At 43.6% G+C, this 27,282-nt stretch overlaps 1 protein-coding gene across 14 annotated transcripts in view; it reads right to left on the bottom strand.

Moving 5' to 3' along the window:
* The window catches only part of ABLIM1 (actin binding LIM protein 1), a 206,504-nt gene extending 188,959 nt beyond the window's left edge, over positions 1 to 17,545 (bottom strand). For 13 of the 14 annotated variants that reach the window (XM_045022891.1, XM_045022892.1, XM_045022899.1 and 10 more), the window contains exon 1: positions 17,494 to 17,545. In XM_045022891.1, the coding sequence (XP_044878826.1) occupies positions 17,494 to 17,518 (25 nt within the window). In that variant the 5' untranslated portion in view covers positions 17,519 to 17,545. Of the gene's footprint in view, positions 1 to 1,241; positions 1,454 to 17,493 lie in introns of those variants that run through there. The other variant, XM_045022893.1, reaches the window with a different exon arrangement.
* Positions 17,546 to 27,282: the final 9,737 nt, after the last annotated feature.

The raw sequence follows: 27,282 nt of genomic DNA, 5'->3' as shown, positions 1-27,282 counted from the left end.
GGGAAAGTTTTATGAACACCACCATACAGCACCTCAGTTTTTAAAGTTTAATTTCAATCTCCATATATGATAATCTCCACAATACTTCATTTACCTCTGCTGGAAGGGGTGAAGGGCTGAGCTGACCCAAGTGGGATTTGACCACTATATCATCTGTGACTTACTAATGCTAGAGAGAGAGGCTGATAGTACCCACGTAACATACCTCAAACCTGAGAAGCAGATAATACCGGTACTTGCGATTCCAGACTTGGGCTTCTCTTAAGCAGGGACTGTCAATGGACCAGAACTATGCCAGACTGTTCAGTGGTTTGGCCATGCCCATGACAGACCAGGTCACTGAATTCATTTTATTTGTCACCTCAACCAGTTTTCAGCTAAGGTCTTAGAGGTAAACAAATCTACTGAATTAGCAGCCTAGTTTGACACATATATCCCTTTCCTACATTACATTATGCCCAGCCTGCTTTTTACCGAGATTTATAAGCAGAGAGAAATTACATAGATTCTCTTTGTGGTATGCAGAGATTGCCTTTAGGCCTTGTGTTACTGCCTATGAATCCACCTATTAAAATATTAAGTTTCAAAATTAGATACGACTCATGGATTGAAGCTGAGTTTAGATTATATTTCATATCGTTGTAATGCAGCAAGAGAGAGAGCTCTGTGTTACTGAAATGAACGACTCCTTGGCCAACTCCCTGATTTCTCTTACTCCACGTCTGTCTTTTGCTTGAGCAGCAGCTTTAAGGGGTGATTTAAGATTGATAATTGTAATTTAATTGTTACAACATGCAGAGTCCAGACAACAACAAAAAAAAACATCCTTTACAAAACAGCCCATTTCTATATAAAAACAAACTACGAAGACACTCTCCATGTCCAGAACTTGCTGGCTATGACGATATTCCATTTGCAGTTTTAATGTAACTCATTTGGTGGTAAAAAGACTAGGAATTACATAAAACACAATAAAACAGTAGACAGAAAATGCAAGTCAGGTAACATTTACAAACAAGCATTTACCAAGAAAAAACAACAACAAACAAGCTTGAAATGAGGTGCACGCCAAACCCTACTGTAGGGGAAATAGATGAAAAAATACTTAATGCAGCTCACTGCAGTTATTGGCATGAGGGTATAAAGGGGGGGTGGGGGGGAACAGCCAACAACAACAACTCTACACTGGAAGGTTTAAATCTTAGACGATCATGGCTGACATATCAATACATGTAAATTACCTTTTTCTTTCACCATGGCAAATGAGTCCTCTTTGTAGCAGGGACAGCAAGGATTAACCGAAGTAATTTACACACACGCACTTTCTTTCCAGCAGTGTTTGGCTGGGATGGGGGGAGGAGGACAGGAGGCAGCTTATTCCAGAGGCGGCTTTTCCTTGGTCAGATTTTCCACAAAATCTGATAGTCTGATTGCTTGCCACTGTCTCTTCTTGTGCCTCCTATCTCCTCACTCTCTCCCTCTCTGTCCCTTTTCCTGTTACTAGTGTCAGTTCATTCCGTGCGTGTGGACTCTGCCCCTTGTGCTGAAACAACCTGCTGCAGCTGCTGCGTAACAAACACAAAATTCCACCGTCCCTAATCTCTAATCACTGACACCACCTTCCACTTCTCCTTGCCAAGCAGCATAGCACTGGTAACACAGTTATCCCCCAAGTGACAGAGAACAGATTGCAAGTGAGGAGCACTGAGGAATGCCTGGGGAACTGTTTAAATTGCAAAATTGATATTCACCAGCTTATTTTTCATTTGAACCAAACTGAGCCTGACTAGAACCCAAGATGAATTCAAGACAAGTGCTGATTTATATTTTAGTGTCTAGGAGCCCTAGTGATGGACCAGGACCCCTCTGTGCTAGGTACTGTATAAACAGATTTTAAAAAGTCATAAAGATCTTAAAATCTATATACAAGAACAGAGACAACAGATGGACACCGACAGATAGGAAAGTACAAAGAAAAAATAAAACAATATTGGTCAGCATGACAGGCGTGGTCTCAGCATACCAACAGCTTAACTGTTGGCAAGTTTTTGGTAGGCATCACAGCAAAGGAAGTTTTAAGGATAGTTTTGAAAGAGGATAATGCATTCATTCTCTGAATTCTGGAGACCTCCTCCTAAGTGTATGAGGAAGCACAAAGGTGACTGGAAATTTAACAATTGGGCAACCGCAGCAGAGCCGACTTTCTTTGATAGAGCCCTATTTACATCTTAAAACAGATATAAATGTTAATATCCAGAAAGCAAACGGGCTCTGCGACGTTCTCCTAATATCTTTCCACCACAGCACACGATGAAATAGTTAAATGAGACTGTGCACATTGGGCATCTCTCGGAAGGATGCTGTTTAAAAAAAAATAAAATAAAAAATAAAAAACCCTGAGAGTTTGCTCAAGAGGGCAACTAGGTTTGGGAGCAAAGGTCAAAATATTCATTAAGTGAAATTTCTTGGCGTGGGTCTGGGTCACTCATCTGCTTTGGAGGTACAATATGTATAAGCTCCAAATCCTCTTATTCCCACCTTTAAAAAAAAAAAAAAAGTTCATGAGTGCTCAAAAAACTGAAAAGACTGATGTCTTGAACAACGAGGCTACCGGTAAATTTCTCCAACACACACACACACACACACAAACACCTCTGTCCATTCAATATATCACTGCTGAGTCCTGACATGCAACTGGTCTGGTTTTCCAGTGTTCAGTCTCCGAAGCACCAGTTTCCCAGCACTAACTGAGCAGTGGTTTTAGGATGGTCATTAAGTTGATGTATTAAAGTAATAAAGCACTTGGTGTTGCCAAGCCTGTTACAATTTCATAGAAATTCTGATGATATTTGTTGTTTTCCATTGAAGCCCCAGCTTCTGGAGTCATGTTATTAGGCTTAGATGTGAGTAATAAAGGTAATAATTGGAGACATACCAATCTCCTAGAACTGGAAGGGACCTTGAAAGGTCATAGAGTCCAGCCCCCTGCCTTCACTAGCAGGACCAATTTTTGCCCCAGATCCCTAAGTGGCCTCCTCAAGGATTGAACTCACAACCCTGGGTTTAGCAGGCCAATGCTCAAACCACTGAGCTATCCCTCCCCCTCCATGTGAGAGGCTTAGACTTTATTTAAAAAAAAATAATAAGAAGTTTCCAGCCCTTGAGGTTTTGAAGAAAAGCTTGAAAGTGTCTGCTACTTTGTGCTTGTACAGCAGCTCCTAGAATAATGGGGCTCCATTCTTGGCTGGCCCTTAATCATATTTATTATATAATGCCTAACAATTAAAAAAAAAACACCAATGCCTAGTGGCTCAAAAACCAGGAGACAAATACATATAAAATAAACTTTTTTAAAATCTCATTATTTTAAGCCAATCTCCACCCCCTCCCCTCAACCCCAGGGTGGTGGGGGGGGGGGGGAAACTATGGATTTGTGAACAATTGCGATTGGCAATACTGTACTTATATACATTTTCCTTCTCCAAAGGGCTTTATTCATAATGCTTTGCAGTAATCTACAAAATCACTTTACAAACATTAACTCATCCTTACCATGCCCCTTTTGGGCAGGTACCTTTTCTCACCCATTATTTTACAAATGGGAAAGAAAAAGAGGAAGAAGAAGCTGAGCTCAAAGGGGAAGTCAATGGATGACCTGGGTTCATAACCCTCAGGTATTCCTGGTTTCCAGTAACAAAGTCAGTTAAACCACACTTCCAGGTTCGCAGAGCTGAAGTTGGATTGTAATTCAGGCCACAACAAGGGAATCCCTTCCCAAAAGCCTTTACTTCAGGAGAAAAAAAATTAATGTACAGAATCAATATGCAGGCGCCCTTCCGATAGAGCGGCAGATGGATGATACATCTTGCAGAATCAGAACATACAGCCTGTGATAGATTTTATTTACTGCAAATATTTCAAAGTGTTTTGTATATATACCACCCGGTACAGAAAGAAATTAAATAAGCCAGCCTCTTTCAGCTCTGATGTGGTTCAACGAAGTTTTTATTTAAATTAAATTAAAAAATTAAAAAAAAAACCAAACACATGTAGGGAAATGCATGGGGAAAAATGCCTATTGCCGAATGCATCTAGGCTGGACTTCTATTGTTAGCTCTCTCCTGTGCAGCAGGGACACAGCCCAAGCAGTTTGGCATTCTTGCTTCTATGACTCAGTGTGTTACTAATAATAGCATTGGCGGCTCACTTGGTGAAGATGGGCTAAACCCCTTCAGCCCCTACATATTGTGCGCCATGTCACATTTCTGACAGAGAGCAATTAGGGCTGCAATTCAACCTAGCTTTGTTCTTAAAAAAACAAAAACAAAAAAAAACCACACACACACACACCATATTTTGTAAACAGCTAGTCAGAGAGGGTCTTGAAAGCAGGGGTGCTGGAACAATTTTTTATAGTGGGGGTGCTGAGAACCACTGAACCAAACTGTTAACCCCGTATATAATGCAAACCACTTCAAGCACCCGCAGTTCCAGCACCTATGCTTGAAAGTGGCATGTCTGACCTTCATTCATAAATACTAGCTCTGCAATGCTACATAATGCCAGAAGGCACTACACACACGGCTACGATTAACCCTTTGCTGTGATCTTTAGACACACTCTGAAGGTTTGCATCAACAATTATCATTCATTTTCCACTTTAGCAGCTGCTGACATGTCAGCTAACCGCTGGTATCTGGACTTTTTGTTTTCTGAGTCCATTACCCTCATTTCTCACATGTGCTAGAGATTAGCACTGCTGTATTTCATCTCACCCATGGCTGCAAGGAAGGATTTCCCCCACCCCCATCAGCCAGCCAGAGAAAACTGCAATGTTAGCCTTTAACATGCACGTAAAAATAGCTTTAAAACATACACTGTAGTAAATTACACGGGAGAGGTCAGGAGCCAAGTAATTTACTCCTGAGTGAAAGAATATAATATCAGTTGCTGGTACTGTAAATAAAGTCAAATGCATTACACTTTTATGCATGAGTGGTTTTTGTTTTTAATCTCATTGTTTAAATTCTTAAGCTACAATGGGACCTCTGCCAACCTTTCAGAATCTATTCAAAAACCTCACCAACTGGAGAACAAGGACGAGTAACTAGCAACTCTGGAGACAAACACAAATACAAAAGATTCAGACAAAAATGTGATTTTTAAATTACTATTGTCCCTTTAAAAAGAGATACTTGTTGCAAGGAATCCAGACTGTTTGTATATTAGTGGATTCAAAGGACCATGCATTGACACAAAACAGTACATTCAAAAAGAAAAAAATAAATAAATAAATTGGTTAACCAGGATCTTAAATTGTTATTCTCACTTGAAGAGTTGGCTTTCAAAGCCTTTATCTTGCTCTCATTCCCTACAGATGAGGCAATGGTTTATAAATACCAGTGCATGATTTTTCTATGATTTCCTCCAAAACTGACTTGTAGCGCTTGTCCACTGAATGACGAGCCAGTAATCAGAAACTGGTGGGGGGGGAGGGAAAGACTATTTTGTTACATACAGTAACATCCAAAACACCTAACCTAATTGAACATGCATCTCCGTTTGGTTCAAAGCCAGGCAGACACAGTTTTGACTACAAACCCTGCTGCAGATATCCACAGAGGAACCATTATATGGCACAAGTCAATTAAGAGCCAATACTTCTATGAACACTTGTCTTTGGCAAATGCCTCCTTTCGCTAAACAAAATCCTCCATGCTCTTACATGGAAGGTGACCCACTGTGTTATTGTCCTAGCTTAACTGTGCCTGCCAGGAGGAAAAAAAAAATTAAGGTCAATGGGGGTATCATGAAACTGCTCCACAGCACTTGCAATGGTCCAGTGCCATGAGAAGGCAGCACATCAGTCTCTAGTTTCAACATTCTTGAGCTTTGCTAACCAGCATTTTCTGGCTCCAGTTCCTCATGAGCACATTCCACACTGCCAGTTTACTCCTATCTAACCACATCTGCAACATAGAGGACTGAGTGTTGCTTGGCTGATACAAGCGCAATCCGGAGTGCTCACCACAGGCACAGACACTGGCATAATGGGAGTAAGTCCACTGACTTGAATAGAGTCATTGTAGACTTCAGTGGACTCTCTCCAGGCTTACCCCGGTGTAATGCAGAGTAGAATTTGGCCTTTTGCCTGATGGGAAGCTGCTGACTATTTGATTAGCTGGCCCATCACTTCTCAGGAAAGACCCAATTTATTTAGTCCACAGCAGAATAGAGTAATGCAAAGTTTGCATCAGTCAGTAAATTGTCAGGGAATAGAGCCAATTTCTTCAGTCTTCCTAGGGCTTGCAAGTTCACAAGAGACATGGTTCCATTACAGCATTAACCCTTACTCGGTAAATACCTCAAAAAGACAGTTTTGCAATCTAGAGAGAGCCTTAAGATCATCTAGCCTATTGCCCTATTGTGTTATGACTGATCCTTATTATATATTTCAACCGGGGTGACAAAATTTTCATTGTTCTAAGTGATGAGGTTGCATCTCTTCCCTTGGGAGGTTAACAAGAATACCCCCAAATGGCTGGATTTGACCCATCCTGCAGATGTGCCTCTGACATACTCTCTCTCTAACCAATATCTCCACTCCAAAATAAAAAACCCACCCCATGTGCCTCTTTATTAAAAAAATCCACAAGTGATTTTAATATAGCATTATGGCTGATAAGACACCACCAAACACCACCACCACCACCCAACCAACCATGTGTAATGCAACAACATCTACAGACTCCAAATGAGATCAGGGCCCTGTTGAACTAGAAGCTGTAAACAGGCATACTCTACACAATACCTCCCCCAAAGACCTAACAGTCTAAATAGGCAAGGCAAAGGGTGGAAGGGGAAACAGAGGCACAGAGAAGTGACGTGACTTGCTCAAGGTCACACGCATGTCAGTAGTAGAGCCAGGACTAGGACCCATACCTCCAGACTTCCAGTCCAATCCCCTATGCACTAGGCCACGCCATCTCTCAATGGAAAGAGAAATGTGTGCTTCCTGCAGCAATGCAAATAAGCCACAGTGCACATACACATCCCAGTCAAAACAAGTCTTTGATAAGCGTAGTTAAGTTTGAGCATATTACACACACACACACACTTTGTCCATGCAAAGCAATATGACCCAGTCTTGCTGAAAGGTGACAATAGTATTTCAAGTGTTTAACAGGGCAAACTTAGTCCTATTTTAAGGACAAATCAGAACCTGCTTTTAACTCCCTATGGAACCATGAATGGCTCCATCCATAATATCAGTAACATAAGAGTCAAAATCCTTCCAAGAACACTGTAGTTTAAAACAAACAAAAAAACAAAAAAAGCACAAAACACCCAACCTTCAAAAATCCAGGAAATTCACAATAAAGGTTAGATATATGGGGAAAACCACCACTTGAAAGTACAGAGATTCAGAGTTAAGGAGGCAAGATTACCTTAGTTTTACCTCCCCGACTCTGCCCCCTCTTCCCCCCTCCCCTACACATGCCCTCACCTCACAGGCAGTGGGAGACAGATGGGATTCCTGCCCCCACCCCAGGAAGTTTAGGATGCTTTGAGCACCAACTGTCCCATCCCTCTTCTCTCCCAGAAGCAAGAGGCGGCTTTGTCTGGCCCAGACTAGCTAAATGGGACCATCAGGTACCTGACAAGGCCAGCTAACTCTAGTCAGGGGGTTGATAACCATGTTTAGGCTCTTCTGGACCTGCCACTCCTACTAAGGCTCTTATAAGCAGAAGGAGTGGCTGCCAGGGGCACCGAGAGACCCTACTAAGGCTTGTGGAGATAAAGGTGCACCAATGAGCCTATTTATACGAGTAGGAGGTGGGGTAAGACTCATCGAGTCTCAAGATCTGCTGCCTCCCTTATTCCCTTTCACCTGCTCGCCCTGCAATCTCTTCACCATACCAGCTGAACAGTGCCGTCAGAGGACTTTCTCTCTCCACATCTTAATGCAGCTCTACATTTAGGTTAAAAAACCCTACGATATCTGAACCGTTTTTGGCCAGCCCAGTGATCTTGATCTCATGCTGGAGACCGGGGTGTGATTGACAGTCCTGATATATTACCCTCTAAGGGTAATTACTCCTTAGTGTCATTTAGAAGTAACCCTATTTGATTAGGGAAAGGCATCCAGTTTCATCCAGTTCTCCTTGTTCAGAGGAGAGGAGATGTGATGTGGATGGAAAACAGGGGGATACACAGGGCTCTGATGGGGACACAATGAACCTGGGCAGGTGAAGAAGAGCAGGAACAAAATGAATCTCAATCAGAAAGAAGATTTACAGAGAGCATCCTAATTTCAGAAGGAATCCTGAAAGTTTAATGAGATATTTTAAAGGATTTGGCAACCTCCACAGTCTTTAGTAATACAAGGAGACATCTGAGGAACAAAGAAAGGTAACTTGCCACATTTAAAAACATGCTTCACTTAGTAATAATGTACTTCATTCTACCTGCCCAAACGAACTATATTAGTCACAGATATTCCCATGGGAATATCACTGCAAACCCTCATCTTTAAACATGAGCTGTAACAGCCATGGACATTTCCAATAAAACTCCTCTCTTGGGCTGAGGGGAAGAGGATGCTGAAGGGAGTTAACTCATCCAGAATAAAACGAGTTCCTGGTATGAACTGAAATGAAGGTGAACTGTCCAGGCCCTTCCAACAGCTTTTGTTTGGGAACCCGGGAAGGGACTCAAAACGGATATAACAAAGCCAATTCTAAGACAGCTGGCTCTTCCCTAGTAAACATAACATTTAAATAAGACAACTTCAATTAAAATTATATCTTTTTTGGAGACAATGGTAATTTGAGTTTTGTTTCTGTACGTGTTTTTTAAAAGTTGTCAATAGATTCTCCTTAAAACTTACTACACTCATTTGGTCAAACATCACGGGCAAAATTCGTACCTACTGCAACTCCACTGATGCCAATGGTTTAACAACAAGGCTGAATTTGGCCCCTCATCTACGCCTACAGGGGGCTTGAACAAAACCCCAGGTCTGCAACACCCCAGGTTCGGTGGTACTCAAAATCTAGACATGGATCCAAATGACCACATCACCAGATATGATTGAGTTGAATGGAGAGACTTGAAATGCAGAGACCTAAGAGATGAAAGGTGCAGCAGTCAAGGAGACACAGAATTAAGTACTGGCAAGAGGTGAGGATGAAAGGGTGGATTTTAATGGCGTAGATGAAACAGGGACAGCTCTTCTACTTAGGTACTTATGTGGCTCACTTCACCATAGCATCTGGGTATCTGAATCTGTGGATTTTGATAACACACAACAGGTAGAGGAGGATTATCCCCATTTCACAAATGGAAGTACAGCGTAGATTGAGAGACTTAGCCAAGGTCATCACAGAAGCCTGTGGCAGAGCTGGAACTGAACCCAAGTCTTGAGTCCCTGTCCTGTGGCCTAACCACCAGATCATCCTAGGAAAGATTTGAGGATTGACACACAAAGATCAGAGGCACCACTAGTTACTTATACAACACTGTAGATGTACATGGTGCTGTACAACGGCTAAGCTGAACAAAGACCCTGCTCACAGAAGCTCACAGACTGAACATGAGACGGTGCAATATAGTATGAGAATGGAGAGCAGAGAAGGGTGTGGTTTTAATGCCTGGAAACAAAAAGAGCCTGGCCCCTGCTCCCCTATCCCTCCACTCCCAAGGATCAGGAGGCAGCAAGGCAGGTGGGGAGGAGTTGGAGACAGGGAAGAGAGGAGCAAGGACCAAGGACAGAAAGTAGGGGGCTGTTTTCTCCAGGTCCCTTCTTCCCCTGACTCTACGCTGTAGCTGGCCAGAGACCAGATGAACATGATGGAAGTTGCCTTTCTCCCATCCAGGACTGTTGATACTTCATTTACTAAAAGGTAAGACTGAAGCACCAGGAACTCTTCAGCCAGGCACCAGTTTCTCCCTGCTTCTACATCAGGATCCCCTGCGTAGTGAGCTTCACTTCCCCCGCCAGCAAGGAGGTAGAGCTCTGGGGGTGTTGAGCACATCCAAGCCAGGAAGGTCACGGGGACGGAGCTCTTCCTTGGCTTTCAGCAGAGAAGGGGGAAGCTACACCTAACTCTGCTCCCTTTTCTTTTAACCCATGTCCAGGAAGGTCTGATGGGGGAAGTGAGGAACAGGGGAGGGGGAAGTTGCATTCAGAAGCAAAACAAAAGCACGAGTCCCTGAAAATGGTAGTGAGGGTAAGGGTGGCACTTCAGATTCTTTCCAGCCCGCACTGCCTGCGCTCATCAGCATTATGGAGTTAAAGCACAAGCAGGATCTTCATTTACATCCACCACAATAATATTCACGCCACCCACATACTTATAGCTGCAGAGGAGGTAAAAATACAACTTGAATTATTTCTCTCTACTCAAAGCTGATTTGGCTAATCTTGCTCATCAGCATCCAGTAATAGAAGGAGCAGCCATGCTGCTGCTCTTGGTTATTAGATAAAACAGCCAAGAAAAATTTAGATGGAGACATGGAGGGGAACCATGCAGTGCTAATGGGAATTAAAGTTAAATCAAAGTGTTACTAAACAAAATAGTCTGAATTGAACCCTTACGCAAATGCAGGAATCCAGGAGGGTTAGACAGGTGAAAGGTTTGGATACAAAAATGCAGTGTAAACAATGTTGAAGTTGTATCGAAATATACTGCACCTAATAGAAAATGAAGAATTGGTTCCAGGAAACAGCCACAGGAGCGCTAAATTTATTCCTAATACATCAGTGCACCTTTAAAGAAGTCTCACTGCAGTGGTTTTTAGATCCAGGATTCTAACATACACTTGGAGTCAGATCCTCACTTTGCGTTCGGGCAACACACAAGCCTGTTTTGAAACTGAGTGTGTTCTCACGAGGCCCGGGCCAGATTTTTCCCCAGTGTAATACTGCTGAGGTCACCTGAGTTATACCAAAGACGACCTCTGCCCTCTGATTTAATCCTGCCGTGACTTATAATAAATAAATCAGGGCTGCAGTTTAAAAAAAAAAAAACCCTCACAGGAAAAATGATGAAATAAACAAATACATCTTTGAATCACAGTCACCTTTGAAATCTAAATAGCAACAGTCTTAAACTTTCAACTATTATCAAGCCAAAGGACCGTCTGTAGACAAAACAGTTTCTCTATTAGAAATAGAGAGTACTTTCTATCAATAAGTATTGCTTGTGTGCAAGTCCTAGCTACCTAAAAGCTGAGGGCAATACTGAGGCATTCTGCATGGGGTGGGGAGGTTGTTTTCATTAGAAGATGCAGGATTCTAAGTGTTAATATAGGGGCTTCACCATGCATGGCCCTTCATTCTGAAGCACTATTCTGACTGTGCAACAGCACTGTAAGGGACCCAGCAATCAGTTTCCAGAGATGCTGAGAGGTAGGGGGAGGAGACCAAGAAAGAGAAAAGTTGGGGTGCGTTGTACATCTTCTTTCCAGGGAGTGAGAGTAACCACTGTGGCTCACTTGTACCTTGTGCGGACCTAGGCTAAGAGTCTTCACAAAAATACTGCACATCAATCTAGGAAAAATAGGGAAGAGTACTGTATCCACTTGAACATTAGAGAGGAATTGTAGGGTGAAAGAATACAATTCCCTAAACTGGAATTGGGTCAGGTCGTCAGGTCACCAGGGCTAACCGCTCCCCCCCCCCACCACCACCACACACACCCCTCTTGCTAAAAGCAAGCAGGACCTCTGTTTTCCATCTGATCTAAAAGTCTCCAGCAGCACTGCACCCCCTAGCATCACTTCAATGCTGGCACAGAGGGAAGGCGCCACCTACTGAATGAACAAAACGAGCCGACCTGACTTTTCCTGTCTTCTATCCCAGCACAGACCACGCTCCGTCCTACTTAGCTTTCTGAAACCTGAGAAGTAGGGTGACCAGACAGCAAGTGTAAAGAACTGGGACAGTGGGTGGGGGTAATAGGTGCCTATATAAGAAGAAGCCCCCAAAATCAGGACTGTCCCTATAAAATCAGGACATCTGGTCACCCTACTGACAAGGGCTATGGCTTCAGGTCATGGGAAGAACATACACCTATCTCTGATGAAAAGCTCCAATGGTCTATACACCTCTAGAACAAGGCTGAGCAGCCAGGACAAAAACAGTCCAGAAGAGACTTGAGCATCTCTCTGTCTTCCTTCCTCCTTTCTGATCACTGCAGCTGCTGCTATCAGAGGCTATGATCTTCCAGCGGATTTTTGAGCTTCTCTCAGACACAAGCCTGGGAGTAAAGGGACACAAAACCCAATCCCATCATTTGTCTGCCAAGTCTCTGCCAGGGACAAACAACAAGGAGATCACATCCCCCCATTTGCTTGCTATGCCACAGCAAGAAAAATCTGTGTGTGTGGAAAGCAAATAAAGGTAGGCACAGATTCAAATCAGATGTTCTGTTCTGACTACAGGAGGCCAGTTATTCTCAAGGATAGTCCCTTATACTCCACCCAACCTCACACCGTGATTACCCTTTCAGATCCCCTCAGCCCCCCTGCAGAACAGATCCTCTCTGATCCCCTCATTTTACTCTAAGCCTCTCTTGGATCCCTTCAATCCCTACCCACTGCTACTCTTCATCCTCCCCCCCCCCCATTGTCATTTTCCTCATTGCCCCACTTACTGTTCCTCTTCTTGGTAAGCTTCTCCGCACCACTCCAATCCTCTCAGCTCCCTACTGCGCTATTTTCAGCCTCCTGGGATTCCTCCCTTCTGATCCTCCTGTAGCTTCCTTCTGTCTCCCAGTCTGTCCACCTCATCCAAAACAGGCACTGATACTAGCATGCACATTTTCAAACTAAAACTATTCTGCTTTAGTATAGCAAGTCCCTAAGACTGCCTGGGCCAAATCGTCCAAGCAGCCTCAACTCACTTCCAGTTTCTTCCCAGGCCTGTCACTTGTGTAAGGATAGAATCTGCATGTTCATGATGCCCCTTTGCATCTGAGCTGCACTCAGTCAGCATGCACAAAAGAGGCTTGACCGTGAAAGTGTGATCCCAGCTGTGCACAAGTGACAGCGAGCATGGCAGTGCACATACAAGTGATTGTGCATGTCTCAGAGTCTGATCTGATGGATTCCCACAACAGTTCCAGGCCCCTTTCAACTTTAGGGTTCTGCTGCCCTGTTGCCATCTTCTCTGGGATCCTGCTGGCCCTGAACCACATTGCCCCATGGATTCCTCTCTCATGTTGTTTTACATCTCGCTCTTATTTCACAAGCTCCCCTAGATCACACCAGTTAGATCCTGGCTTCCCAGGACTCTCATTCTCTCCCTTTAGATTCCCGAGTCTGCCACAGATTTTCTCACACTTGCCACATGCTCATCTCCCCATCCCCCACAACTCTGTGTGTTACATTTCAGCACATTGCAACTAACACCAGAACAAAGCCTTGAAAAGCCAACTGAGCTTGAACTGGTGATGTCAGCAGGAAAATAACTGCTTGTTTTCAATAAAGGCTCAATCCTCTACAACAGCATCATTCTTGGGAAGCTAACCATGCCGACTGTGTTAAACGAGGACGAGTTACAACAAGGAAATTATGGTGGGACTGGACAAGCCATGACCCAAGGTGCCATTAACCTAACAGAAGAGAGGAACAGTGCTATGAAAGTGAGGGGGGGGGGGAAGAGGGGAGTAGGCTTTTGCAACATTCATGTGAAGCTTTAATCAACTCCTAGTAACAAAGACTGTGAAACTGAGAAGACAGTACGACTGACTTCATTCGGTACTAAGACTGCAGTGTCTGAACTGTATCCCAGGTTCTCACTAACCAAACAGGCTCTATACGAAAATTAAGTCCATATTTGCTGATTTTAATAAAGCCAAATGAAAAGCATTTCCTGACTGACAGAGGATTGAAGTCTCCAGGCCTGTCCCGGTACGATACAATTACAGAAGAGGAGCATATTTCACATTGCCCCATCCAGATTTTCTAAACCCTTTGGGTGAAGAGAAAATAGTTGAGTCTCCAAGACCTGAGAATGTGAAGAAGGATCTCTCTGATTCAGAGGCAGTCAACCAAAACAGACACTTCCACTAGGAAACAGCCCAAGTCCTTCCACCTCATTTCACACACAGACCATTTGATAGCCAGGAAGAAACAGCTTTTGGTCACTACCAACATGGGCTTGATTTCAGCTGGTTGTTTAGAGAGGAAAAAGCACCAAATTCTATTAATGATCTCCTGATCCATCCAGTCCTCCACCAGGTGAGCACATCCCACCAAAACACCAACAGAAATGAGCATGACCAAGCCACAAAGCAGGAAACCTGTTGTATTAAGTTTGGTGAAATAAACAAGCCAAAGGCATTAACAAATCCAGTCACTATCCAACATTAAACAGTGCTACAACAAGGCCCAGAATTTAGAATACAGAGACCTCGGCCTGCTTAATGACATGGCAAACACCCCATTAAAATCATTTCAACCTTTTATAAACTATAAAGAAAAGGAAAACAGTTAAAGCATTTGACAAAGTGTTAAATAAAGCTTGCATTTCAACAACATCCCCTGTTCTCTTTTCCTTTAACTGGAGAGAGTTTTTAGAAGGAAAAGCTGGTGGGCGGAATAGCCCATCCCTTCATTATTTTATCCACCAATTAGGCCTAGTTTATGACACTAGTTCTGGTTCACTGATTTCTGTTTCTACATTTTTCTTGTCTACCAGCATGATTGTAACACAGTCCTTAAATTATAATCAGTAGGCCTTTTTGTTTGAACTAAGTCTTTCTGTCTCTCCATTTCATACCTTTTCCCACCCGCATTTGCTATTATAGATTGTGATCTCTTATGAATTATCACACACTTTTTACAATGGAACTCACTATTAGAGTAAATTTATCAAAACCAATCCAGTCTGTCATCTAATAGGAGCCTACATGGCATTGTCCTGTTATCTAATCTATTCCATCAAAAGTGTGTTTTCTAATTATCTCCCTAGGTTAATGCAAGACTTCATCATGCAGAGAGTGAGAGCATGTCAAGAGTTAACTTGCAACTTGTATGAGTCTTGAACAACTTTTCCTGAACAAATCTCTGCCCTTGTCCTTCTGAATGTCTGAGAAACAGACCTGTTCCTGATGAATTTCATTCCATTGGTGTGAATGGACTGTGCAATATTTCACATAAATCGAAATATCTTGGACAGGACAATTTGCAAGTTGTAAAGTCAAGCAGTAGCCAATACACAAAGTGACTCCCAGCCAAGCAGTTAAACTGTTAAATCTTGTAGCATTGAACTTGAGGCACTGTAATCCCGAACCAGGCACATGGGCTAAGAACAGGCCTCATCCCCTTTCTGCCTTTTAAGTCTCTTGCAGCTTTAAGAGTCATGACAGCAAGTATTGCACAGTTTCTAATATCCATTTCACCATCTCTGTTCTAACTGGCCAAGAGGCTGATCTCAGTTACACCACCGAGACTTAACTGACCTCAAGGAACCTGATATTTTACCACACTGCATCTCACATGGTCACTTACACTAGTGCAGAGTGGGTGTGAAATGGTACCACAGCAAAATGGTTGCACTTTGCACTCTGCAATGGTGGAAATGACTGTGAAAGGTATAAAGCTGCAGAGACTCAGACCAAATGGATTTATGCAGGATCTACACTGTGTAATAGATTTCAGCATCTGGCCCATTGTTTTGGGGCTTCCCAACACTGGGGATTTCAGCCATCAGTAGCCAGACCACTGGGATAACTGCACTAATGCTAACTCCTCATGTAGCGCTACAAGTCAGAAGTGAAACTGAAATAAACTGCACTGGTGCAGAGCTGACTTACAGCAGCTTTTCCTGTCTAGGGGCTTGGCTACACTTACAAATTTGCAGCGCTGCAGCAGGGTGTGAAAACACACCCTCTGCAGCGCTGCAAATTGCGGCGCTACAAAGCGCCAGTGTAGTCAAAGCCCCAGCGCTGGGAGCCGCGCTCCCAGTGCTGTCCGTTATTCCCCACAGGGAGGTGGAATACGGACAGCGCTGGGAGAGCTTTCTCCCAGCGCTGGTGCTTTGACTACACTTAGCGCTTCAAAGCGAGTGTAGCCAAAGCCTAGGTTAGGGATTCACACCAGTCTAGCTACTCTGTTGCTGCTGGACACTAACGGCTGAAACTTGGGCAAATCCCCAGTGAGATAGGGCCTGCTCGATTACCTATACATGCTTAGGTGCTTGTCTGCACTTTCCAAGACAAAGGAGTAATTTGGCAAAGTGCTATCTTTGCAGTTTCTACAAAGATCCATCATGTAATCCATTAAAACGTTTATTTGATTAAACTTCCTATTATAAATTCTGACTTAAAAAGAAACTTGACGGTTTCAAAAAGTGGCCTCCAAAAATAACCACCATGCACTATTGGCAGGGCAGAGGCTAACTGATCTTTACAGCTCTTATCCAGTTCACACATTTTGCCTCGTTCTTTAGCGAAGATATACGTCTTCATTAAAAAGTAAGTATTAAAAAACAGCAGTTACCCAGAATGGACACGTAGGTTTCTGCCAACCTTACTTTTCCATCAGAAGGTTAGTTAGGGCCACAGTTAAATGGCATAAAACTATGCTGCACCTTTGCAGTACAGAGTATTACGTAGCAGAGAGGGAATACATTTTAAAGCAAGCTCTTTCCCCACCTTGCAAAGGTAAAAGCACTGCCACCACAAACAGCCACTTAGCATATACATTTCCCAACATCATAAGAGAATGACCAGCACACAACAAACTTCCTGATCCAATAAAGATGGGCACAAGTCTCTCTAATCCATATGTATGTTGGGAAAAGCAGAGCATCAGATACAAGACCCTCCCTGCTAACCACAGAGAAGAGTTTTGCCCAAAGTTTTTTAGCCTGTTGCAGGTTGAGGTTAGGGAATTCAAAAGGCATGGGATTCCCAACAAACTGCTTTTCTAAAGTTTCATGACTGGTGTCGCCAGGGCCGAGCTCCTCCCCAGCTCCAAACATGCACTGCCACACCCAGTCTTTTACACAGAGGTTTATTTCTTTAACAGAGATTATCAAACAAACAAAAACAGTCTTAACTCAGTCCTTAGCCCAGTGGTCCCCAAACGGTGGCACACCCCCTAGGAGAGTATAGAGGAACATTGGGGTAGGAGGTGCAGTAGGGCACAGGCCAGTCCCTATGGGGGCTGGGAGGAAGGAACACAACCCAGACCATTCTGCACCCAGCTCCACTGTGGCCCCATCCCTATCTGTGGCCGTGGCTCTGCTCTGGCCACTAGCCCCCACTCCCAGCCTAGAGGGGCATGCACACATTCTATTACTGGGAGGGTGGGGGGCACAAGAGGAAAAGGTTGGGGGACCACTGCCTTAGCCTCAGCTTCAGGAGCACCCCTCCCAGGGGTTTCTAGCACTCCAGCTCCTGGCAGCTACTCAGCTCTGTTCCCTTCCTGGAGCAGCAGCCCCAAGGCTGCTTCCCTGTGCCCCTTGCTCCAGAGACCTACCACAGAGTTTTTTCCACTCCAGCATGGCTTTCCCTCCCTCGTGCTCGCTCAGTCCGTCCGTCCTTCCTTCCCCAGCTGCCCACTAGCAGCCCTTTACAGGCCCAGATGTAGGCCAGCCCTCTTTAATTAGCTGGATTGGGCTCACCTGCTCTGGTCCAGGGGCACTGGGCTTAGTCTATCCAGGGGGAGGAGCTGCCCTGTGACAGATGGTAACAAACTGGCTGCGCATCTTGCTATTGAAAGCCAGAACTATTATTACTGAGGAAATATTTATTAAATTGAAAAGTCAACTGATGATAAAAATTCCATACCGATATTTTTCTTGTGTATGGCATTTGGGGGTAGGAAGGGAATTACTGTCACCCTAACCACAGACTGGGGAAATCATAGCTTTTATTCCAATTCTCAGAGCAGGGGAATAGGGCAAAACCTTGATCTGGTTTTGATGCTTGAAACAGAATTTGCGAGCACGTACTAGTTGACTTCCACTCTAACATCCAAAGATACACCAACAAGCAGATATGCACTTTCACCTGTTCTGCTCATCACTAGTAATACTGCAGCCACTCCATGCCCTTCTAGTTACTCTGTACCCAATATGTGAATCAGCCTTTCCCACTATTATTTGATTGCCCATAGTCCTTTGAAAACACAACTAATCAGCACTCAAACTCTCTCCAGTCTGGAATTAGGGTGAATTCATGATTCTCTCTCCACTGATGGGAAGAGAAGTAATGTCTATATGGTATCTCCCCATGTATAATCCAAAACCACCAGCTTTGCACTTTAAATTAGATCCAATTTCTTCCATAATTTTTTTCCACAAATGCTCACTGTGTCGCAAATGCTGACCCATCATTAACTGAATGTGTCAGCTACTCACAGCCAACAAGCAACCTTGATCTGAAACAGGCTTTGCACACATACAGGGCATGCATCACACACATCTACATTTGTATGTCTCAACTCCAAAGAGCTGTTAAGGCCACAGTAAGTATTAACAACCTAATTTCTTAAAAATATCAATTTAATAGCAAAGGGACTGAGTCACTGGTCTCTTCGGCTGGTGCTTTTCTAGGATAAACCCATAGTAGTTAACACTGCATGAGGTCACACTTGCAGAAGAAACTCACAAAGCAGTTGTTTTGAAATCAATATTAAACAATAGCAGGAGAGTTGTCAGGGAGGCAATGGTGTCCAGAGATTGGAGCAGGGAACTCTGAGTCAGGAGATCTGGGTTACATTTGCCACAAACTCCCTGTGTGGCCTCAGGCAAGTCACTCACTCAGTTTTGCCATCTGTAAAATGGGGGTCATGATAACAGGCACACTTTTAAAGTATCCTTGGCTGGAAGATCTCACTACAAAGTCTGATTATTTATTATATTGACGTTTGTGTTAATCTAGGTACTCCCCATCAATGCACAATCTGACCACTGTAGAAATTATTAATGGGTTTATCTAAACATCACCCCCAGGAGGTTGTGAAAGTGCAATTATCCCCATTTTACAGATGGGAAATTGAAACAGAGAGAACAAAAGACTTGTTTACGGAAGCCTGTGGCAGAGCAGTAACTGAACGTAGGTCTCCGGAATCCGAGCTCAGCACTCTGGTCACCATGGGTGTATCTACACTGCAGCTAGGTGCGAGCCTCCCAGCCTGGACAGATACTATTATGCATGTGGGGCACAAAATGCATGCTAAAAATAGCAGTGTGGGGGACCGCGTCTTGGGCTCTCAAGCCAGCCTGACCCCCCTAAGCTTGACAGCCCGAGCTGAATCCTTAGCTGCAAGGTTGGCTCAGTGATCACACTGCTATTTTTAGCGTGTTAGCTCGAGCCCCACTAGCATGCATCTGTCTACCTGGGCTGGGGGGGGGGGGAGGCTCGCTCGCTCCAGCTACAGGGTAGACATACCCAAGAGAGGCATCACCTCTTGAATAATCATATCAGCACCACTGTTGAAATGGAATTACAAAATCATATGTAATGCGGTGGTACATTCCTTCAGTGAACAAGTCGGAACAAGCTCCCTCTAAACAGGAGGTTTTGGAATTGCAATCAGCACATTGCAACAGACCAAGACAATCTGGAACTTTTATCCTACTTTACTATCTCAGAGCTCACTATAAGCAGCTCCCACTGCACAGACAGTGGGTATTTCTCCCTTTATCAGCATCTGAAAAACAGCAAAATCTAAAAACACGTTATTTGATCATAGTTCTTTTTAAAAACAAAAGGGATATTACACCTCAACCCCGATATAACACTGTCCTCGGGAGCCAAAAGAATCTTACCGTGTTATAGATGAAACTGCATTATACCGAACTTGCTTTGATCCTCCGGAGTGCGCAGCCCCGACACCCCCCCCCGCCCCGCCCCGCCCCGCAGCGCTGCTTTACTGCGTTACATCCAAATTCGTATTATATCGGGTCACGTTATACCAGGGTAGAGGTGTATTATGGTCATTACCAGGGTAAGGCAGCCGAGAACAGAAGAGAACTGCTGAGCACCGACAATTCCCAGAGTCCAACTCTCAGGCTAGCCTACACACACTACCACCTGCCTTGAAACACCCAAGAGTCCCTCATTGACTTCAGCTGGAGTTCTGGGTACTCGACACTTCTGAAAAATCAGCCCCAAGGGGTGTCAACATGGCCATCCATAAATTGAGGTACCCAAATCCAGTAACTAGTTTTAATCATTTGGACACTATTGATTTACCAATTCCTTTTCTAGCCTCTTGGCTAGGCAGTGCATCGATTGCGCCGACACTGCACAACAGTCTGTTTTTACAAAGTGCCTCACTGCATGGTTGCTAGCAGCTAAATTTAACTGTACTGCGATGACGAGACAGTTCAACCCACATGCTAAGCGCAAACCAAGCGTGATCCTGGTTCTCTCACTTACCAAATTCCTCGGGACTGTCAAATAATCGTTCGCACAAATAATAATCATCCGGATTCAAATAGGGCAGCTGCTTCAGAATAGACTGCTTGGGAACGAGATACAGAACCTCTGCGATGTCCCCATCTTCAATAACTGACATCCTTCTGACAGAGTTCCTGAACTTCACTCGCTCCGATACCAGTTCTTTACTTTTACCTGATCCACAGAGCTTTCCAAAGCTGTTTAAGATGGGGAAAGATGGCATGTCTATATAGCAAACAGCTAAGGAGGTAAAACCGAGTGTGTGTGGTTAGCCCTGTACTCCCTGGTGCACTGTCCTCACAGATCCTTATCTTTTTTCCTTGCCCAGCAAAGGAGATTAAGGAAGATGTATTTTTAGTCATTATCTTTAAGAGATTATGACAGTACACTTGGTCAGATGACTGCCATCTAAAACTGTTGCAATCAGCAACTCATCACTGGGGTATGTTTAAACCTGAAGCAAAATCATATCGAGTATTTGAAAATCGGATTAATATCCAGGGCAAGAGAAAGAATGTATCTGAGGAACATAAGAGGATTAGTTTGCCAAAAAATCTTAGTATATTAAAAATCTTATAATGGGAGAACCATCATAAGCCCCACATATACATCTGTGCATTTTAATCTGCCAAGCCCCTTTCCTATGCGGAGCTCCATATGTGTTACAGCAAAGGTAGGGCCCGCCTATCCTATTTTTCATAGGCTTTACAAGGTCAGGCAACTCTCCCTCCATAAGTTGATTTCCTTGGGAGAAATCCTTCCTACAGCCTCCACCATTTTATAAACAACCAACCATAAGTATCCCCCGGCTGGGATTGTTCCCGCAGCACTGCTGTTTCCTTCCTTTCCTCCTTCCAGTCTTACTAACTGGAGAAGTTTCATGAAGATCCTAGTGCTGTCTCACCCTGCCTAATTTACAATAAGAATGTATATTAAATCCAGATCTAATGACTTGCTAATCTAATCAGCTCGTGGATTTTTTTTCTTAAAGAGAGGCTGTTAAACATAAACACAGCACTCAAAAGTCACAGAAGAGTCCAGTGCAAGAGATAAAAAGGAACAAAAATATATTTGTGTGGAGAAAGTGCAGGTAGTATCCCAAGCATACCTTTTGGGGTGGGGAGGTGGGAGGGCGGTAAGCGGATCTTAAATCCTCCTTGAGCCAAACTCCCACAAAGAAAAAGCAAGGAAGATGCTCAGCATTTGGCTCCAGATTTTTTTTTTAGTAAGATTTCTAAATTTCCCCACAGATACAGCACGTGCGGGAGAGATTTTCAAAGACAGAAAAGACGGTTAAGTGCCCACCTCCCACGGAAACTCCCCGTTTTGTGCCTTTGAAAGTGTGTGTCTCTCTCACACACACACACCAAGCTGCACAATGACGGTGCACATAACTGTTTTTGCATCTGTGGGAGGTTTCCACCAAATTAGGGGGGACTAAGACACTAAAATAATCAGCTTGTGAAACAGTGAGAAACTGCGAAAGAAATCCTCAGTCAACTCTCCCTCAAAGTTCAAATACACCTCTACCCCGATATAACGTGACCCGATATAACACAAATTCGGATAGAACGCGGTAAAGCAGCGCTCCGGAGGGGTGGGGCTGCACACTCCAGCGGATCAAAGCAAGTTTCACCGTGGTTTCACCTATAATGCAGTAAGATTTTTTGGCTCCTGAGGACAGCGTTCTAGCGGGGTAGAGGTGTACTATCTGTTGGAGGGGGCACGTTCGAAAGAGGAGATCATTTTAAAAATAGTAAACAAAACAATGTCTTGTCTCACCAATCTAGGCCTTTATTGTCTATTTTATAGGCCTTTTAAAAAAAATAAACCTGTGAAGTGTTATTTATTTTAACTAGTGTTTCTTGGTACTATTAGTGATGCTGAAGTTAAGCCTGAGTCAAGATTTCCATTAAACCACCCTGCTCTTGGGATTCTGCAACTTAGCCATCAGCAATGGGCCACATCCTCAGCTATTATAAGCCTGCATAGCTGCACTGATTTCAATGAAACTATACCAGCTTACACCAGCTGAGGGTCTGGCTCAAGAATCATAGGCCCTTCCGTAGCATCCTCCATCAGAGTCACATAGTGCTCTCTGCAAACATTTATGAATTAACTCTCACAGCACTCCATTGAAGATAGGCGAGCATCAGCCACCCTGGGACTTCACAAGGGTCACTCTGTAGCACACCATGGCCATTTGGAATTTGATGGCGGCTATGGAGAACAAAGATCTTCCTCCTCCAAAAGGCAAAAGCTTCTACCAGTTGAGTTAAAGGAGGTTCTCCAATCTGTGTTTGACGTCTGGGGCCAATGATATGCTGAAAGAGGTGCTCAAGCTCACACACACCATCCAGCTCAGACAGTCATATTGTACCCGTTACTGCTGTACCCATTGCACCAGTGGAAGAGCTGAAATAGATCTCAGGAGAGTCTCCTGCTCTAAGCAATGACTGCACTCATTCCATCTTCCAGCCAGGTCCACTTCTTGGGCAGCTACATTGGACAGTGCACACAACAGCATTAAGCTAATCTGATCTGTTATGTCACAATGATCGGAGACAGAAGAAGTCACAGTCTTTCCCTGTAATCATGCATTATAAAGGCAATGTGGAGTAATTGCTGATAACTCCCTTTAGCAGCTCATCAGTAAAGTAGCAGTATTTTCAATGAGGGTGCACAAGTGAGGATACAGGGGAAGGCATACAAATCTGCATCCCTTGTACCTATCTCACCAGAAGTCCAGTCCCTGCACTCTCTGAGCACAACTGCTCCAGGACAGGGAGGCCAGTGGGACTAGATTCTTCAAAGGGAGCAGAGAGGATTGAGCTCAGAACCATATTCCTCACTATCCCTCCACCATGGCCAGCCAAGCAGAGCTGGCATCAGGGTACTGGAGGAGAGAAACACTAGCCGCCCCATTTCAAAGTGTACAGACTAGGCCACTCTCTCTCCCTATTCCACGAGGGACTGTGCCTAAGTTTGGCACAATGTCTCTGGGATAAAGTGACCGTGGATAGTTCCTTTTGTGTAATTTCCCTGTGTCCAAGGAACTTCTTTTGGGGCACCCACAATGTCCTGACTTTTCATCTCAATCAAAACATAAGGGTTTCTTTTATTAATTTACAAAATAATTTGTTCATCTTCATTTGGGAAGTACTGCTATACAAAGCACAATTTGCTCTCGCTTCACCAACCAAAAACAGTTCAGGTAATAAAGGAGACATACCAATGTCCTAGAGCTGGAAGGGACCCCAAAAGGTTATTGAGTCCAGCTCCCTGCCTTCACTAGCAGGACCAATTTTTGCCCCAGATCCGTAAGTGGCCTCCTCAAGGGTTGAACTCACAACCCTGGGTTTAGCAGGCCAATGCTCAAACCACTGAGCTATCCCTCTGCCCCAATGTTTATTCAGTGGAATAAGCATTCAGTAGGATGAACAGACTCTGGAGTGAGGAGAAAAGTCGAACGCATGTTGAGGCTATCAAACCTGCTCTTTTGTACAGCGTGAACGTTAATGACACATTCAGTGTTTCATGATAAACTCAAAAAACACACTCAGTTACTGGAAAAAACCCTCCACTCTAAGAACTATAAGAGTATTGCTGTTGACTCAGAAGTAGCCACTAGCGACACCGGCACACATTATTTAAGAGCGCACGTTTTGCTTTTGCATGACCAATTCATGACATTAAAAACATGTGTCTTGCATTTTTATTTACTCTGGGAGTTCCTGCTGCAATGATGCCCCTTTCCATGATCACACACTGCAGCCGCCGTCCGATAATAAAGGTAATAATTGGAGATATACCAATCTCCTAGAACTGGAAGGGACCTTGAAAGGTCATCGAGTCCAGCCCCTTGCCTTCACTAGCAGGACCAATTTTTTGTCCCAGATCCCTAAGTAGCCTCCTCAAGGATTGAGCTCACAACCCTGGGTTTAGCAGGCCAATGCTCAAACCACTGAGCTATCCAGTTACTATCTAACCTTAGTACTGTAATTATTAATTGTAATGCAGTTCCTGTAGTAGTGGGATTTTGCGTTATTGTTTTTAACCGGAGGGTATGTCTTTAAGAGTCTGCATCCTGCCTACATAATCCAAGAGGACAAGTACTAGAAGTGGGCAAAACAAAACTAAGGAACCTGGAGTAACCAGAGAGGCTCCCTGAGTCAGGCTGAGGGTCATCTGCAAAAACTGGCTCTAAGGGTAACACCTGAGGTAACAGATACGGATGGAAAAGGCCAATGATGGCTTGAACATACACAGACTAGAGTTAGATTTCTGCCGGAAAAGCCCTGCAATTACAGCCTCCTGAGTTACAGCACAGGTACCCCAGATGGGCAGACAGCAGCAGTGCAAGCTCCTCTCCAGTGCCCCATCCCCGTGCCTCAACTCTTGTGTGGCAGGACACCGTTTGTAAATCCATTTAGGAGTCAGTTACTGGAATCTTGGTTTAGTGAGTTAATGGGGGTGAGCATGTGATGCAGATTTGTACATTTAAAAGGCATCTGGAGCATTGTACAACAAACTGGTACCAAACATTGTGATCCAGCCCTAATATCCAGCCAAGCAGAACCAAACGAAAAAAGCACCCCACTGGGTAGAAAGGATCGATTCCCAACTCCATAAGCAGAACAGGGATGAAAGGGGCAACAAACACACACAAAAAAAGTCATTTTAATTTTCTGAAAGGGATGATTTCACCGCTCAGATCCATCCCTGAAAACTGTCCTGTAGTATACCCTGAGGAACCCAGTCCTCTCAGCCCAGAAATAGCATAAAGGCAGCTGCTCCAGTATTAGCCAGGTAACTAAATACGTATCTATGGATGCAAGCCATGAGGTTCAGATCCATTTCCAGACTGGTGCTATGATTCTAGTCTTTACAGTATACGGGAAATGGTGTATTCAAGATTCAGGGTTTTGGTTTGGCTCCTAATGTGCTATGAGATGGAAATGAAGTGGATTAACGAACTGGGGTAATACTTACAAAATGAACAGAATGCCCAGGAAATACGTATTTTCTTTATATACACGTTTCAAATGCAACCTAAGATAGATACTCTTTCTGCACTAACACTCTTTAGAACATATAAATAACCACAAACTTAATTGTGCTAAGAAAATATTTACAAAAAAAAACAATATACTCACTGAACAGCAAATCAGACCTTGGATCAGGGCAAAGGTCATTGCAGGTGTAAACTTCACTGAAGTCAGTGGTGTTATACCAGGGATAAATCTGGCCCTTTATCTCAATACAAGGCAGCCATGTATATTGCACTAGGAATGATGCCTTTATTGCTTCTGTCATCAGAACCAGATTCCTACTGATGCATTTCCATGTAATTTTATTATTATTTATTGCTGCACAGAAAACAAGATTCAGAAATAGTCCTGAGTTTTCCATGCAAGCTCAGTGGAAACCAACTGAGAATAAAACAAACAACAACTTGGAAACAAGTTGTAAATTTTACTGCACAGCTAGATAGTCCCAAATAATATCTGACGGAGCTATCCAAGATGATAGGATTATATACTTCTGCCATGTAACTGTCTCTGTACACTAACTGAGAATAAAAAGAAGCTGCCTTCATACAGATGGAAATGGAGCAATGATTATACCATTTACACAAAGAAATATCACTGGCTAAGTAATAGTAAAAGAACAGCAACGGCAGGAGTGTAATTGGCAGCAGGACTGTTCTGAAATGCACTTTCATGTACCAAATGACTCAAATTCTCCAACTATAGTAAAATGTCACATTTTTACAGGTTTAATCATGAAGTTCAGGTTTCAGCCCTTTGCCATCTACAATTTACTCAGAATATCCAGGGCAGTAGCAATTTGTAGGCATCTTTTCATTTCATACCACTCACATGCTCATCTTTAAATTCCCTCACCCATCCCTCCGAAGCAAGCAGTGATTTTCTGTGCATATGGACACAGCCATTCTCAGAGTAGGATTCCCCAGTAAGAACCTGTTCACTCATTGCTTCAAAGAAAACTGCCTTTCTCTGCACAGTTGACCAACTACAGCTTGCTTGAGAGAGAATGTAAGACTGTAGAGGTTTCTCTTCCAGTTTAATCATTCAGGCACTACATAAAATCTGATGAGCTCTTAGAACCAGTAGCACAAAGCCACTTTATGGCTTCTGAAGTAATTATGTTTTTGTCTTAAAAAAAAAAATCTCAGATTACCACAGAGTACTCCAATATTTTATGCGCCTTATTTCCAAACTGCAACAAGATGTATGCCCCGGCTGCATAATGGGAAATATATTGAGGATTATGTTCAGCTCTGTGAGATACTGGACATAGCCACCCAGCTGAAAACCAGTAGCAGAATGATGATCATGACAGAAACTATGTAACAAGGGTATCACAGCATACTCCACCAAGCAGATGTGTGCAATACCATGCAATGTTTCCAGTCCCTCCTAATCCCTACTATTATATTACATATATTATACTCAGACACATACTTTATGTTGCTTGAGCATTACTGATGACAAGAGACAACATACTAGCACCCATTTAGTTTCTGACACTGTCCGGCATGTGATGTTTCAGAGGAAATAAAGCACCAAGGCAATTAGGCAACATGAAGAAGTCAGCTTATCAACTCACTCCCTGAAGCACGAGGATTGACTAATCTTATCGTTATCTTAGCTTGCATAAGTATTAACAAGCAGTGATAAAATTGAAATGGCCATACACTGCAGGTTCAGGAAGAGTGCGTCAGGATCTTTTACCCAGTTCCCATTGAGGAGAATGGGAAAACATAGCCTGATCTTGTGAATAAGATGACTGGCCAAAAGTCGAGGACAGAAAAAGAATTGTATCGGCATTCTTC

The sequence above is a fragment of the Mauremys mutica genome, chromosome 7 (assembly GCF_020497125.1).
Source record: "Mauremys mutica isolate MM-2020 ecotype Southern chromosome 7, ASM2049712v1, whole genome shotgun sequence".
In the NCBI taxonomy this organism is placed as follows: domain Eukaryota; kingdom Metazoa; phylum Chordata; order Testudines; family Geoemydidae; genus Mauremys; species Mauremys mutica.
The sequence above is the reverse complement of the archived record's forward strand: the minus strand, read 5'-3'. Positions and strand labels throughout refer to the sequence as shown.